Genomic DNA, 16,795 nt, shown 5'->3' with positions numbered 1-16,795 from the left:
CCAACATGTTGAGTATATATCTTCCTGGTGTACATACAGTTTGATTGGTGGAGACATGGCTGGACACATCACGAGAATTCATCCTGTGTGCTACAACCGGCTTGTGTCAGTTGCAGGAATGACCACTCCACAATCCCTGAAGTGTGCCAACCAGCTCAAGGAATGCAAAATCGCGGAACTGAAGGTCACATATTTTGAAGTTGGGAAAATATGATGGTTTGTATTCAGTTTCAGTGAAACCTTCCTTGGCCATTACTGTGGTCAGGTAGTCAGTAAGTAGTACCTTCTGTATTTAATTCCTTGACATTGACGTCCAGTAGGTGCATAACATAAACTTGACTGTGGAGGCAATAGGCCCTCCCCTTAGATAATTTCTGTGGCACTGTCTTCGGGAACCACTCCTCCAGCATCTACCAGTGATAGGGCTCCCTCTTGGAAACATTTTCCCCGGGAATCCACAGATCAGATACCCAACACAAGCCACAGGCCGAAGTCGCCCCAGACCATGGCTCTCAGGTTCGTGTGTGTGTGTATGATCTTACCATTAAACAATCCAGCATCTGAATGTGATTTGCAGACTTCATCTGCTGTAGATCTTCAGCCACATTTGGCTGGAAGATGTTTCCCCTTTGCAATTGAAAGTGAGGGTCTTAGTCCCAATACTTACATCAGGCAAAAGTTCAATGTCCATTGAACACTGACTAGCTTCACCAACATGCTTAGCAAACTGCACAGTCTTTTCCTAAGTGCTAAGACTTGAATGCAGTATTTTGACCTACTGTTTGGCACAATCACATTTTATTTGGATGTTACTAACTCCAAATGAAATATCTTTTGACCGAGGGACTGACAGTCTCATTGATTGGTCCCCTGACTCCCAACCAAACAACCATAAAATGTTTAAAGTACTCTCAGCAGTGCACAAAACAGACTGTAATAGGGGAATGATGCTATTGGCTGGAGTGTCAAGTGCTGCATTGCCTCTTGCTGCTGTGCATCTCCCCATCATCTGCCTTTACTTCTCCGTTGATTGTCCTCGGTGTTGACGTACTGCGTTGCTGCACTGGCTGAAAAATGAGGTTTGTTATTTGGACACTGACTACTATAAATGATATAGCTGACAGATACACGGTTACGTTTTACGGTTCTTTACATTCACTGTTCACAACCCCCCTTATTACACAGGTATATGGCCAGTGCACTATTGTTTAACTTTCGATAAGCCTCATTAGTAAGTTGCAGGCGAACATCCACATACTGCTACAATAGTTTTCTGTTGAACATCCATGAGCAGTAAAAGCCTAACCACATGGCTTCTTGTAAAATAATAAAGTACATATGGTACAGACACTGTCATTGTTTTAACACACGGCCCAATTGTGTTACACTTATTTCAGGGATGCATTGTTGTTGATCTAACCAATACAGATTTCTTGTCTGGAACTCGGTCGTGGACTGACTGTCTAGGGTCCAAAACTCGGGCCCTTATATATCCTCACAGTAATAGGCACTGAAACTACACATTGTTCGAAGTTAAATTTACAGAAATTGTAATTAAAACTTAACTCATTAAATTAGCTGAATACATGAAAAATTGGTTCTTTTTATCAGTTTCTCCTCCTACAGGGGTTAAGCGGAATTATTTGTTTAAATCATGAAATTAACAGATATCGTTAGACAAACAATACTTTTGACAAAACTGGTAATTAATTTGGTATTAATTAACATCTGGCTTTGCTAACATATTTTTAAATAGAGCCAAATAGATACTTTAAACCCTAGTTTACACGACGACATTGGGTTGCGCCATTCGTTGCATGGAATGAGTTGCATGCATATGGTTTTGTATTTGACTGTAGACACAGTGAAACCAGTATACACTTCAGTTTCGTCATTATGTGGGTTCCTGAGTCGTGACTGAAATGAAAGTTTTGGCAGCTGTAAGTCGCACGAGTTGTGATGGAGTTAAAGCTTGTTGCGTGAACGCGCTGCATAATAAAACATTAAGAAACGTGTTTCGATTCATGACTGGATGAAGAAAAGATGTCAGCTCGGTTGTTCAGTATCCTTGCTGAAATAATTTATAATGGTAGATCCAAGAAGTTCTTTTAATTGTCTTAGAATGTCACCAGAACTGTTACCGTTTACTCTAAATAGAGTTAATTATGCGATAAGGCATAAAGATATTGTAATGCATGAAGCACTGTCGCCAGAACTGAAATTACGTATCACATTGCATGCATTACAATGGAGAACACTCGGTGGTTTTAGTTGGTGATGCTTTTTTATTAACACCAATAACATTAACAGCAGTAATTATTCAAAGCAGGCCGCATTAAGAAGAGAATGGTTTGCAAACTACTCTCTTGAAGATAGATCTGTACAGTGGCAATATTTCAAAATTCTAACATATGTGAATGGGGAGCACAGCAGCGACGTTTTAAATAGGTGCATATATAATGAGGAATGCAGCTTCTTGAATTTGTATAGCCTTCCCTCCTGTCAACAATATTGCTTAACAAAGAGTTGGCCAACTCATACGATGGGATTTTAGTCTTGTAGGTGGAAGCATTGCCACAGCTAGAATTACACTATTTTGTATTTTTCTTAATTCAGTTGTATATGTGCTCCTAACTCAGTAAATTTTGCCCTGTAGCTCAGATATTGTCAAACCATCTATGTTATGATCGCACATGACGGTCTCAGTGGCAGCAATATGTTGCTTATTTTTGTTATCAGCATCACTGAAATCCCACAAACACCTATGCAAAGCATAGATATCTAAAAAGCAAACATATTTCAATTTATCTACACTCTACGAACACACATAACCTCAAAACTCGTGCAACTAGTATCGCCAAAGTTGGAACACGCCGAAAGTGTTTAGTTTCACCAACAAGTTGCGCAAACGCACGGTGCACATTCGCAGTGGCCGGCAGTGCAGTTGCATGCAACCTAGTGTTATCGTGTAAACTAGGCTTTAGATTACTAGTATTTTGTCTTCCAAATGTTTATAATTAGTACAGGATTTTGTATTTGTGTATACGTCAACAATAGAATTTAAGTTACGAAACAATCACTGATTTCACCCTATGAAAGAAGATACTAACTACGTGTAGTCAAAATAAATTAGAAAATCAATTACATACATAAAACTATGCACAAAATTAGATCTGGTGTTATAATATTGAAAAATGAGGGCCATCCTTCCTCTTTCATGAAAATACAGATTATAGTCATGTATGTTAATGGCAATTAATTCAAAAATGGAAAAATGAATTTTAAGGAGGCAGATGGTAAAACAAGAGAGGAAGTAAAAATATCCCAGCTTCCTTCATCACAACAGGACAACAGTGTTCGGTGAAGTGCACATGTAGATATTGCATTATTGTTGATTGTTTATGTTGTGGAGGAAAGTCAGTATCTGATTTTGATGTCATTATATGGTGGTAATTATATTGGACAAAGAACTGTCAGTCAGTGCAGATACTCCATACGTGGGAGGAAGACTGTTCAGATGATGCCTTTTAGTGTGGAAGGGATGGCAGCTAATGAAGTGGAGGTACTGTTAGTGTTTTGTGTGTTTATGGATGGAGAGTTTTTACAGAACCATAGGGAGGCTAGAGCTCAGTGTCTAAGAATTTTTAATTCTAAGCAAAAGGAAACAGCACTGTGCTGCAGATTTATTTGTATATCCTCCCAGAAGAGGAGCAATTTTAGGTAAGGATATAGTTGGTCACATTTATAACATGATTTTTATAGTTGACATGGCATCAATATAGATGGTGCTTGATAGCAGCAAGACAATGGCCATAGAGGATGTTAACTTATTTGGAGTGGGGGAGGGCCCAAGAGCAACAAACAGGGATCTATGTGGTACAATATTTATGCTAGCATTTGTCACAGCAACAGTTGGGTATGTTAGCTGGTGTCAATGCTACAGCCTGAACTGTCAGCATTGGATCTGTTTCGTATTTACAGTGAAATGGCTGATTTTATCTTTGACTCCTTAACCAGATTGTGTATACATGCAGGACTCCTTCCTCTTTAATGTGCCTCGCCCTTCTATCAATGGACATCTCTTGGTGTGACCCTAGTAATGAGTTTGGGATGGAGAGGAGATCAAGGAAGTGATTAATGTCTTTGTTGAAGAAAATTAGTCGTGTAGTTAATAGATTAAAGATTTTGAATACAAAGAGATTAATTTTCTGTGAGAGCATAGTTATCAGCTACAGCAGACTATGCATAATGGCTAGTTTGTAGATTTTAAGAAGCATGGAGAAGGGAAGTGTGCATGACATAGAAATGGGTTCAGGGGAGAAGCTTTGGGATGAGCAGGGGGATTGGAATTTGTGGACATGATATGGCATGTAGGTGGAAGATTCAGCTGGAAGTGACTTAGCCTTTGTGGCAGGTAATCACTCTTTTATCATGATGGTAGTGGAGCCTTTATCTGCAGGAAAGATGATCAAAATTGGGTCTCTCTTTTAGGACTATTGATGACTGCTCTTTCCTCTTTAGAGAGATTTGTTTTATTGGGAAGGAACGTAATGAGGCTAGGTTGGAGCATCCCTTCTATCACACAATACTGTAACAGCAGATTCTGCACCAGGGTTTCAGTAGCTGATGATTCCACCCTGAAATGAAATCGTACATCCCAGTTGCTTATCCCAGCACTTTGTCACATGCCTGGTACCCCTTTGAGGAGCCAAGCTGCAAGACCTGGCCTTTTAATCCACAGGTTACATCATATTTCAGACCTATCATGGGCCAGAGGCAGTGTCACCTGGAAGTGAAGGAAGTTGTTATATGTCAACTTCACTGCAACATTTGCACAGCATGTGGACATGATCACCAATAGACTGTCTACCAGAATGGATGCTCTCTGCCAGGCTGTAGCCTAGAAGAAAGTTGGGTACCCATAGGAGGTAGTGCATGCCACTGAGCAAAACCTGCTTAGCTTTGGTGTTTGTTTCACTACCTGTGTCATTTCTATCTCCCTCCCTCTTTCCTCCACGTCAGCTTCTCTGTCATAGATGGAAATTGTTCTTGCAAAACATTATAACAGTAATGAGAAATACTTTATTGCTAACATCAGTATATGTGTTATTTTGTGCAAGAGACAAATTTCAAAATAAAATGTTGCCATTGAACTAAAATAAAATGTGAAAATGTAGCATTTTTATGTACTTTTAAAATTGATTTTGGCATGTTGATGCATTTTTCACCATTGTATCATTGTGGAAGGATGTGAGTGAACATTTAGTGCTTGGAGAAATAAAGAGCCTATTTTTGGTCTTAATATTGAAACATTGGCATTATTGTATTTCAGTTTTGGTGGGAAATTTAATCAAATTAGGTAAGAGCTGAACTTCTTATTATCACGAAGATGTCAGGAGCCGTGCGCTACATACTCTTAATTAAATCTTGTGTGTGATGAAATTGCCTTGGATTATAATTTTGCATGATGTTGCAGATGAGAGGCATAAAATGCTGACTTACAGACTTCACAGTGGTAGGATCTGCAAAATTTGTAGTTCTTAACATGCAGTTAGTCATTTAAGAAGCTTCAGAATGGTCCGCCTATCATTCACCCAACAGAGTGTACATCAAACATTTTTGAAGATTGTGTCTTACAAGCTTCTGATTGTATACAATTTTCAAGTTGCTGTGCAGAATTGAACAAATGATTCCCCCCTTCAAAATCATTTTCAATAATTTCTTCTGTATTAGGATTGATTATAGTACTCACTTACTACCTTGTGTATTGGTATTGGTGTGCACCACTGTACAGTACACCCATCTGGAAATCCAGCAGGTAGTTTTCTCTGGTTGAGCCATAGTCATACAATTCCATGTTGTCAGCAAATACTGTCTTTGTGTCTACGTATCACTCCGTTGTGTCATCTGAACCAGATCAAATGATGAAACTATACTAATGTAAAAAATGAATGCTTGCTCAGCGATTGACTGTCGGTCACTGTGCACATCCAACAGAGCTTGTAATGCTGCTGGACATAGGACCCATTAATATATTAGATATTTTATTGTTATTCTAGTGTGAATGACGCACAGAGGTACACTACAGCTTTGAAAGTCTGTAGTGTTTTAGCTATTAATCATCTGAAATTTTTAATCCATTTAGATATTGTTTCATATCTCACTGCAGAATCACTTCCCCTCTCCCACCAAGCAGACCTTTGTGGTCTCGCTGGTAATTAATATGAAAATGTAGAAAGTTGCTTGTGTTTTCCACAGATGCAAAGACCTGACAAAAATGGTTGAGCAACAGGTTGTGCTGAATGTTTACAAGTTTGTAGGAAAAATCTGTTGCTACTGACATTACAGATGACATAAATTAAATCTGATTTTATAAAAGTGTTTATGTTGAGTAGATTACTTCTGCAGGCAGGAGCCTTAACTGCCCACTGCAGGCAACATGAGGAGGTGACAGTTGTGATGCTTCTGGTTAAATGTGCCTATTGTATTATTAGAGGAATAAGGCTGTAGCATAAATGTACCTTTGTAATTGTATGTGACTACTTAATATGGAGTGGTTTGAGTTAAGATGGGGGGGATCCAATGATTTATCAACATATAGGGAGGAAAACATAGTAAAATGGGATATTTCAGTGTTTAACTGATGATGAAAAGGGTATAGTGGTTCAGATACCACAGTGTTGGATATTGCTATGCCTATAAGTAAAATGTTCCTCTTCCCACCTTTGCACGAAGTGTACTTCGTACCTTTTTAAAAAGATTAGAAGCCAAATTACCTTGCAGAATTCACTTTATTACGTGAAGCAGTTTATTGTAGCTCTCCTTGTACACATAGATGTAATCACAAGAAATTGATGTACATTATTTATCCATTAATGTTTATCTGCAATTCTGTTTTGTTAGAATTTCTCCTGCCCCCACCCCCCTCCCTCCCCAACATTGCTTATTGCTTCATCATGCCATGATTGAGTGCTGCTCCTAAAACCCGGCATTTGAAAGACATCAGAAAAGTACATCTTCTTATCAAAGACATATGTTAATTTTATATCCACTTTCAGGTGTCTTTCATTCATCACTTGTACTGATATGTAAAAGATATTTTTCGTGTTTGCGGGTCCACCGTATCAGCTTCTTGGAGTACCACTGAGAAATGCTGGATAACTAGATAACACTAAAGACTGTTGAACTTCTTTTGGTCTAAGATTTTTGTCATTTCAGTTTCACTACAGTTCATATGATCATAAAAAATTGAAATGAGTTAGCGTCACCAGATATGTCATAATGTCAAAGTCAACAGATTATGTAAAACTCTCCAAGCCATATGATTCTAATACCTAAAAAGAAAAAGTAGAAAGGGGGAGAACAGAGTTCATATCTGTGGAATATAGGAAACATGGAAATTCTCTTACATTACCCCTAGACAGTGACAGGGAAGTGCTGCAGTTGACAGTGGATTTAATTCTCTTTGTTTTGTAAATGAAATAAGTTGTTAAATTCATTGTTACCTTTCTATTATTTATTTCTAATAATAAAAACCAGTTTAGCTGAACTGATCTATGCTATCACAATATAAACACAAAAATAGTCATCTAGAGTTTGCCTGTTTGTCTTGTGTTGAGAGTGGAGTCATGTATACTCTTGTGCAAAGTTATTCATCAATCTTCCACTTAACATCAAGCAAGGATTTGGTAATTCCCAGTAGTTCAATATAAAAAGTACACCTCATGAGCCACCTGTCTACAAATTACCTGGATAGTTAGATTCAAAGATTGAATATGTTGTTAGGTACCTGGCAAGTAGCTATATTCATTATGCAGCTACATGACAAGTGTTAAGGTACTGTAAGCAGTTTTCATTATTTAGAGATGCAGGTAACTGTTTTCTTTAAAAATAACAGTGTAATCAAGTGCATAGGAGATAAAAAGCAGCTATATGATATAACTGAGGATGCAACAGATTTTTTTCCAAAGAATCAGCATTTCCCTGTAACTTTGTTAAATGTAGGTTGCAGGAACATGAACAGCATTAAGCAGTATAGCAATGGTCTGTTATTTTCTGTTAATTTAATATGCAGAGCAAGTTAGACGGGGCTTCTGTTTCCAATCGTAAGTGGAATAATACATTTCATGTACATAGTTTAGTCTATAAACATGGCTCAAAAGGATCATTTTACACGTGGACTGTGCACACATCATCAGCAAACTTATGTTATCTACCAGATAGGTATACGGGAAATTGCCTGTGGAATTGACATGCACCACAGAGATGTGAGTTGCACATTTGATTGCTGTCATTACACAAGGTATTGAAGATCTGCCTCATAGTAGAAAGCATGGTCAATACCAGCTACACTATGTGATCAAAAGTATCCGGACACCTGGCTGAAAATGACTTAAAAGTTCGTAGTGCCTTCCATTGGTAATGCTGGAATCCAGTATGGTGTTGGCCCATCCTTACCCTTGATGACAGCTTCTTCTCTTGTAGGCATATGTTCAGTCAGGTGCTGGAAGGTTTCTTGGGCAGTGGCAGCCCATTCTTCATGGAGTGCTGCACTGAGGAGAGGTATCAATGTTGGTCGGTGAGGCCTGGCATGAAGTCGGCGTCCCAAAACATCCCAAAAGTTTTCTATAGGGTTAAGTCAGGAATCTGTGCAGGCCAGTCCATTACAGGGATGTTATTGTCATGCAACCACTCCACCACAAGCTGTGCATTATGAACAGGTGCTAGATTGTGTTGAAAGATGCAGTTACCGTCCCCAAATTGCTCAACAGTGGGGACGCAAGAAGGTGCTTAAAACATCAATATAGGCCTGTGCTGTGATAGTGCCACGCCAAACAACAAGGGATACAAATCCCCTCCACGAAAAACAGGACCACACCATAACGCCATCGCCTCAGAATTTTACAGTTGGCACTATGCACGCTGGCAGATGACTTTCACCGGACATCCGCCATACCCACACCCTGCCATCGGATCGCCACATTGTGTACTGTGATTCGTCATTCCACACAATGTTTTTCCACTGTTCAATCATGCAGTGTTTATGCTCCTTACACCAAGCTTGCAGTGGGTCCTGATGCAATTTGGAATTCCTGTGTTATGGACTGGATAGATGTCGGCCTATTACACATTACAACCCTCCTAAACTGTCGGCGGTCTCTGTCAGTCAACAGACGAGATTGACCTGTACGCTTCTGTGCTGTATATGTCCCTTCATGTTTCCACCTCACTGTCACATCGGAAACAGTGGACGTAGGGATGTTTAGGAGTGGGGAATCTTGCATACAGACATAGAGACACAAGTGACAACCAGTCACCTGACCGCATTCGAAGTCCTTGAGTTCTGTGGAGTGCCTCATTCTGCTCTCTCATGGTGTCTAATGACTATTGAGGCCGCTGATATGGAGTACCTGACAGTAGGTGGCAGCACAATGCACCTAATACGAAAAATGTACGTTTTCGGGGGTGTCCGGACACTTTTGGTCACATAGTGTATCTGTAAATAATGGCTCCCAGGTATCTTGCTGAGGTTGTAATTGAAGTGTACTCTCTTTGTCTGGAGGCAACTGGGAGGTTTGTGTTACTCGGGACAGTAGAAGCTTATGCCCATAAGTGTCCATTAAAAATTACAATACAAATGTCTTAGCAGCAGGGTGCAGAGATGGGGTGGACAAGGGAGAGTATGGAATGTGGGTAAGTGGTTCTGAAGTTCAAGATTTGTGTGATTCCTGTTATCATAAACGAGTGTGGAGATGAACAGGTACTAGTGCACTTCTCGTGCATGCAATCCTATGGGTTAAGCAAGAAGGTGGTGCCAGTCATCTTTTGTGCTTGTATCGTGTACGGATGTTGGCTGCCTCTGTTACTGTTGAGGGCAGTTTGAGTGCTGGGTAGTACTGGTATAGGATCCTCCATCTTTTTATCCAGTCCTACAGTCCACTTTTTGGGGGTGGATTTGCACTCAAAGATAAAAATTCTCAAGCATTCTGCACCCATCTTGTGAACATTTTTTTTATAGGAGCAGAAATTGACAGAATGGAATCGCTTGTGGTATCTGCTGGCACAAACCTGATAAGCAAATTCGTTACAATGCAAATGTGTTTACAAACAGTAAAGAAAAGATAGCCAATTTACTTTCAAATTGTGATGTGAGACTGTAAGACATGAAAGGATCAGTTTTTGAACTGAAATTTTTCAAAATCACTCGAGGAAGAATATGTAGGGTAGAAAAAAATAGTTATAGTATTTTTCAATGCACGAATCAGAAAAGAAAAATAATAGTAATAATAGTAATAGTAAATAAACTAACTTCATAAACTGAAGTAGCTTTGATTTAATAAAGTGAAAAATGAATACATTTTTGGAGAAGTGAAACAGATGACTCAATATCTCTCAGTATTGCCCTTCTCCCCTCCCTCCCCTATCCATCCAATGCTCTTGATTGATGAAGTTCTGCATGAACCTACAAACCAAGTATCACAGAAAGCACGTGTCACTCGAAGGATTGTGACTGGCTGTGGCTGACTGACTACTCAAGTCACAGAAACTTCAATCACAAATTTTTTTAATAAAAGTATAATGCTTCCACTAATTGTCTGGGCATCACATAAAATCATCACATGTCCAGCATGAAAACTTTGAAAGTAACAAGAAGAAATGGTGAGGTGATGAATTTTCATATTCACAATAATAGATTTGCTTGCTAAACCAAATCATTTCAAAAGTTTAGTGAGGAGTTTTAATAACCGTACACAAGCTGCAGGCAGTAACTTAAAGTGCTTACAGTTCCTCAAGAACTGGCTCATTTCAGAGCAATTCTGGAAAGCAGTGAAGTTGAAAAAAGGGACCATTTCCTTTTCACAGAATTTTGTAGTGGTGTTGTAGACGACTACAAACAATAGTGCCATTTTATATTGAGAGTGACCATTGTTTACATTATATAATTCTGTAATGGTAGTCCTGTTGTTCTTACCTTTATTAAAGTTTTAAGTATTGGTATTGATTTGTATAAATAGTCATGTTATAAATAGATATTTTATTCACAGATTCTTTTTTGGAAAGAACAAAGTAATGGCTTTGGGTCTAGGGAAGACTGCAGAGACGGAAGTACAGGATAATCTGCACAAGTTGGCAAAGCAGTTGCGTGGTCAGTGCGGTTTGTTGTTCACTAATAAAACAAAAGAGGAAGTGCTTGAGTGAGTATACATTTATTTATTTATTTATTTATTCATAGACAGAATAATTTTAACACAGTAGATATGGTCACTGCTGAAGCTTCAGCTTTAATGGGAGAAAATGGCTATGAAAATATATATTCAAATTGTTTGCAAGAGCTGTTGTTTAAGCAACTCATGTTTGTCGTAATGTATCATTACCATTTGTTTTTGTGATTTAATATGTCTATTATAAAGTATGCCAGTCTTCTGTATCAGGACTGGCTATACAAAGTATTTCATCTTACTAAGAGAATGGTGTATATTATTTGTGAGAAAGTAGTGGTAAATGTTTTTTAGGATTCTATACCTCAGTCGGTAAAAATGGAGCACTTATAGGATCACTTTGTTGTCCACCTGTCTGTCGGTCTGACTGTTAGCAACACTTCTTCTTAGGAATGGGTAGAGGTATCCAGTTGAAATTTACATAGCGTACTAAGATCTGTGATCCCTTGGCAGTTTGCAACATTTAAGCTTATATGTATATGTATTCAGAAGATATGGGCATTTATGTTACATATTTCAACACTCACAAACTTGCTCATCAAAACGTACAGGATACTTCCCGTTAACCTAGAATCATGAAAATTGACAAGAAGGAAAGTTTTAGAGTACAAGTAAAGGAAAAAACTCTGCAAAGTGATAATTTGTGATTACCAACAATATAAGGAGAAGGTAGACTGCTACTTACCATAAAGACAACATGTTAAACTGCAGACAAGTACAATTAACCCCCTTTAATTCCTGAATACATTTCTAGATGAAAAATGAAAATAAAAAAAATGTGATGCTTTAGAGGTACCTGAAATGCCCAGGAGAACGCAGCAGTTGTCAGAAGTATTTGTAGCTTCATGAAGAATGAGCATCAACTGGCACTGGCATCCAAAAACAGTTAACCTTCCCGTTATTAGCACAGCACCGGTATATGCAAATTCGCAACACTCCACATTAAGGGATTAAGACACTAGCATGTTAGTTTTCATCAACAGCCTTCAGCAGAAAAAGAAAACACACACAGACACACACACACACACACACACACACACACACACACACACACGTGTTCATTGAGTCAAGCAAGCACACCTTGTGCACACATAACTGTCGTCTCTGGCAGCTAGATCAGAATGCAACTGTCATGTGGAATGGAAGCAGCAGTGTAGAGGGGTTAGGGGTAGCATTATATGGGTGGGGGGAGAGAAGAGCACTATCTGGTGGAGTTTAGGGCCTAGACCACCAACAGGCACAGCGACGGGAGGCTGTGGGGAAGGGGGAGAGGGAATGGAGTGAAAAGTGGTGCGGGGAAAGATGGGCAGGTGCATTGGCAGAGGGCAATGCACAAAGAGGGTAGGACACTGAGAGTAGCAAGGAGGTGGTAGGACAGGAGGGGTGGAAACTGTTGGGTGGAGTGTATATTGGTAGTATGTTGTGGTGAAGGGGAGGATCCCGATGGCTCAGGCTATCTGGATTCTCCCCTCTACCTCTAGCTTTTCGTACTTGCCCTTCTGTTTTTATTTTCTATAAAAGGAAAATGTTGGGAAAGCAAGCAGAAAAAAGTGGAGTGGGAAGAAAATAAAAGATGACTTTTTCTAAAACATGTTGCAACATTCAGATAGTTACTTCCTGGCAGATTAAAACTGTGTGCCCGACCGAGACTCGAACTCGGGACCTTTGCCTTTCGCGGGCAAGTGCTCTACCAACTGAGCTACCGAAGCACGACTCACGCCCGGTACTCACAGCTTTACTTCTGCCAGTACCTCGTCTCCTACCTTCCAAACTTTACAGAAGCTCTCCTGCGAACCTTGCAGAACTAGCACTCCTGAAAGAAAGGATATTGCGGAGACACAGTTTTAATCTGCCAGGAAGTTTCATATCAGCGCACACTCCGCTGCAGAGTGAAAATCTCATTCTGGAAACATCCCCCAGGCTGTGGCTAAGCCATGTCTCCGCAATATCCTTTCTTTCAGGAGTGCTAGTTCTGCAAGGTTCGCAGGAGACCTTCTGTAAAGTTTGGAAGGTAGGAGACGAGGTACTGGCAGAAGTAAAGCTGTGAGTACCGGGCGTGAGTCGTGCTTCGGTAGCTCAGTTGGTAGAGCACTTGCCCGCGAAAGGCAAAGGTCCCGAGTTCGAGTCTCGGTCGGGCACACAGTTTTAATCTGCCAGGAAGTTTCATATCAGCGCACACTCCGCTGCAGAGTGAAAATCTCATTCTGGATTCAGATAGTTATGTGCCAACCTTCTTTACTGAAGCTATCAGCTATGATAGGGGTTTCATTTATGTGTGCAGTGGTGGACCCATGTGTATCCAGAGTAACAGATCAGTGCACAGATTTATCGAGATATTGTTAATAGTACAAACATTACTAGTAAATTGATTTTGACACTTGATTTTAATCAGCATTTACCAAATTTAGCTCTCATCTTGCGTGAAGCTCTTTCATTCTTAATTCTGTGATTCCGTTTTACCATGCTTTTCTAACAAACCTGTGGTTCCTGGTTTTAGTCCCAGTTTGGTACACAGTTTTAATCTAACTGCAGGTTTCAAATTGGTACACACTCAGCTACAGAGTGAAAGTTCTTTTTGCACATGTGTCGTGTCAGTGTCGCATATATTTGCCAATTGTACAGTACCACACCATTCATGTTATTGATATTTTCACATGTGTTCGCAAATTAGAGATGTCCGTGGGATGGATCACTGTAGAGTGAAGTATGTCAGTGTTTGGATTCAGCTGCTAATTTCTGACTATTGAAAGCTAATCAGCAGGCTCCTTCTTCATCCTGTACTAACTTTCAGCGATTATCTGTCCAAAATAAAAGAATATTACTATGGCATGGTAATCTGTTTTATCAGTCTTAATGAAACACAGGAGTACTTTAAAAAGCTTTATGAACAAAACTGTTCTGCAGATCAAGTTGACATTGGAGCTGTATTTACCAGAGCCTAAAACTAAAATGTTGTTAATATTAATTAAGTCACTGCAACATGCAGAGATATTTTCATTGTGTATCATAAGGAAAATTCACTCAAAGAACTCTAAAGCTATACAGACAAAATGGTTGCAGTACTTGCCATCAGGGGGCAAAATTCTAGTTCTCCTAGCAATGTGAAAAAGCTGTTTGTAGCTTTTGGAACAATTAGTTCCGTCTCACGGAGGAAAGAAAAGAAGGGCACACTCATTACCCAGGGACATTGTGGGGACAGGTCCCATTATGCTCCCAAACGTGGCACTGGCATCTTCCCTACCCCAAACCTAAAGCTGAAATATTTCTAGCATTCTTTTTCATTCTGCCTGTCTGTGAACCAGCACCACCTCAGTATAGTGAATAGCAATCTATCCTTTCCATATTGTAGTTATAATTGCTCTTATTTCTGAATATGTGTTGTTCATTGCATAGTATTCTGTTTTTATGTACAAATTCCATAAGTTTGTCGAACATAATAAATTATCTATGTATATTAAGCCTGACTACCTAATAATTCTCCCCAACCATAATTGAAAGACGTTGTGCAAAAGGAAATTATGGTAAGGTTGTAGTTATTTTCTTTCTCTCTCACACCTTTTTTTATGCAGGATGATCCCGGAACTTGACTGTCAAGCTTCTTTCAGAGGTTGTTAAGGGATACATTCTGAGTATTTTGTTATGAGGAACCCATGGTCTCTAGCAGTTCGTTACAGACTAATGATGTAATTGTGATCTGTTTGGTTTATTACTGCAGTCACCCTTGTTTCTATGGTGTACAATGAAGAAGCCTGTGACATGACATGCTGTAAGAAAACATACAACATAACAGACAGTAATTAAAGAGCCGTCAGACGAAATGTGCACAATGTACACAGTGTATTCTGGCAGTCTACAGTGCAGCACGTAACAACCGCGGAACTGTTGCCTTACAGGTATTGTTCAAAAGGCAACCACGACATTGTACAGCAATATACCATCAACTGTCATACAGATGCAAGAATTACAGGAGTATGGTGTATTACAGTAGAGCCCCGATAATTAGAACTAATTGGGGCTGAGGCTACCTCAAATTACAAAAAAACTCAGATAATACAGAAATATCACTAATCAATGGGTAAATCGTGAATAAATGTTCAATGAACTCAATAAATAAATTAAAAAAAACAACATAATACATACCTGTGTTACATGTACATACATGGGCATGCATTTCCAAGTTGCATTAAGTTACATTTTAAAGAATTTGTCAATAGTCCTTTGTTTTAAAATATAACATTGTTTTTAGCAGCAATGTCACGCTACCTTATAAGAAGCATGGTGTCATTTGGAGTAGCATCAGCTTGCTGTTTGATACAACGCAATGCCGCATATACTGCTGCCAAACCCCTGGTGTGAGCGATCACTGGTGCAGTTTCTTCAGGCAATTGCTTGCTGTCACTGTCTTCAGTGAGTTCACTAACCATTTCAGCAATTGCAAGATTGGTCACTTCAGACTGTTCATCACTATTCATCCATGCTGAAACAACACTCGCATTTGCATTTTCACATTCAGTGAGCTATTTCATCAGTTCTGCCAGTGGTATGTCATCTTCAACTGGATTGTAGGTAACCGTTTCATTCCCTAAAATGTGGTTCCATGTAGTGTCTCCATCTTTATTTCAGACCACGAATCGGCTATCCCATAAACCGCAGCTTGTATTGTAGTTTTTTAGAAATTCTTTGATGGTTCCTTCACCTTCTGGTGTTTGTAAAAGCATCTGATGGAAATTTTTGGTGGACTGTTGTAGCAGACGTGCCAATGGCCTTACTGCGGTGGTGACGCCATTCCCCGCCAGATCGTCAAAGTTAAGTGTTGTTGGGCTTACTCCGATGGGTAACCGTCCGGGTCTGCTGAGTGCTGTTGGGAAACAGGGTGAACTCAGCCTTTGTGAGACCAATTGGGGAGCTATGTTACTGAGAAGTACTGTCACGAGTCACAAAAACTTTTATTCACATCCGAGGATGCCTACGGCTGAGGATGACATGGCAGCCTGTCTGTACCATTGGGCCTCCAATGCATGTGGAGAAAGCTTTTGACAATGTTGATTGGAATACTCTCTTTCAAATTCTGAAGGTGGCAGGGGTAAAATACAGGGAGCGAAAGGCTATTTACAATTTGTACAGAAAGCAGATGGCAGTTATAAGAGTTGAGGGGTATGAAAGGGAAGCAGTGGTTGGGAAGGGAGTGAGACAGGGTTGTAGCCTATCCCCGATGTTATTCAATCTGTATATTGAGAAAGCAATAAAGGAAACAAAAGAAAAGTTCGGAGTAGGTATTAAAATCCATGGAGAAGAAATAAAAACTTTGAGGTTCGCCGATGACATTTTAATTCTGTCAGAGACAGCAAAGGACTTGGAAGAGCAGTTGAACGGAATGGACAGTGTCTTGCAAGGAGGATATAAGATGAACATAAGCAAAAGCAAAACGAGAATAATGGAATGTAGTTGAATTAAGCCGGGTGATGCTGAGGGAATTAGATTAGGAAATGAGACACTTAAAGTAGTAAAGGAGTTTTGCTATTTGGGGAGCAAAATAACTGATGATGGTCGAAGTAGAGAGGATATAAAATGTAGAC

General features: G+C 39.5%; 1 protein-coding gene across 1 annotated transcript in view; it reads left to right on the top strand.

Annotated features, from left to right (window-relative positions):
- Window positions 1-16,795, top strand: part of LOC124787966 (mRNA turnover protein 4 homolog) — a 33,233-nt gene that overhangs the window by 3,422 nt on the left and 13,016 nt on the right. Inside the window, exon 3 of the mRNA XM_047254975.1 lies at window positions 11,046-11,195. Within this exon, the coding sequence (XP_047110931.1) occupies window positions 11,046-11,195 (150 nt within the window). The remainder of the gene's footprint in view (window positions 1-11,045; window positions 11,196-16,795) is intronic.

Source organism: Schistocerca piceifrons, chromosome 1, assembly GCF_021461385.2.
Source record: "Schistocerca piceifrons isolate TAMUIC-IGC-003096 chromosome 1, iqSchPice1.1, whole genome shotgun sequence".
Taxonomy (NCBI): Eukaryota; Metazoa; Arthropoda; class Insecta; order Orthoptera; family Acrididae; genus Schistocerca; species Schistocerca piceifrons.
Note: the sequence above shows the minus strand (reverse complement) of the source record. Positions and strands in the feature narration are given on the sequence as shown.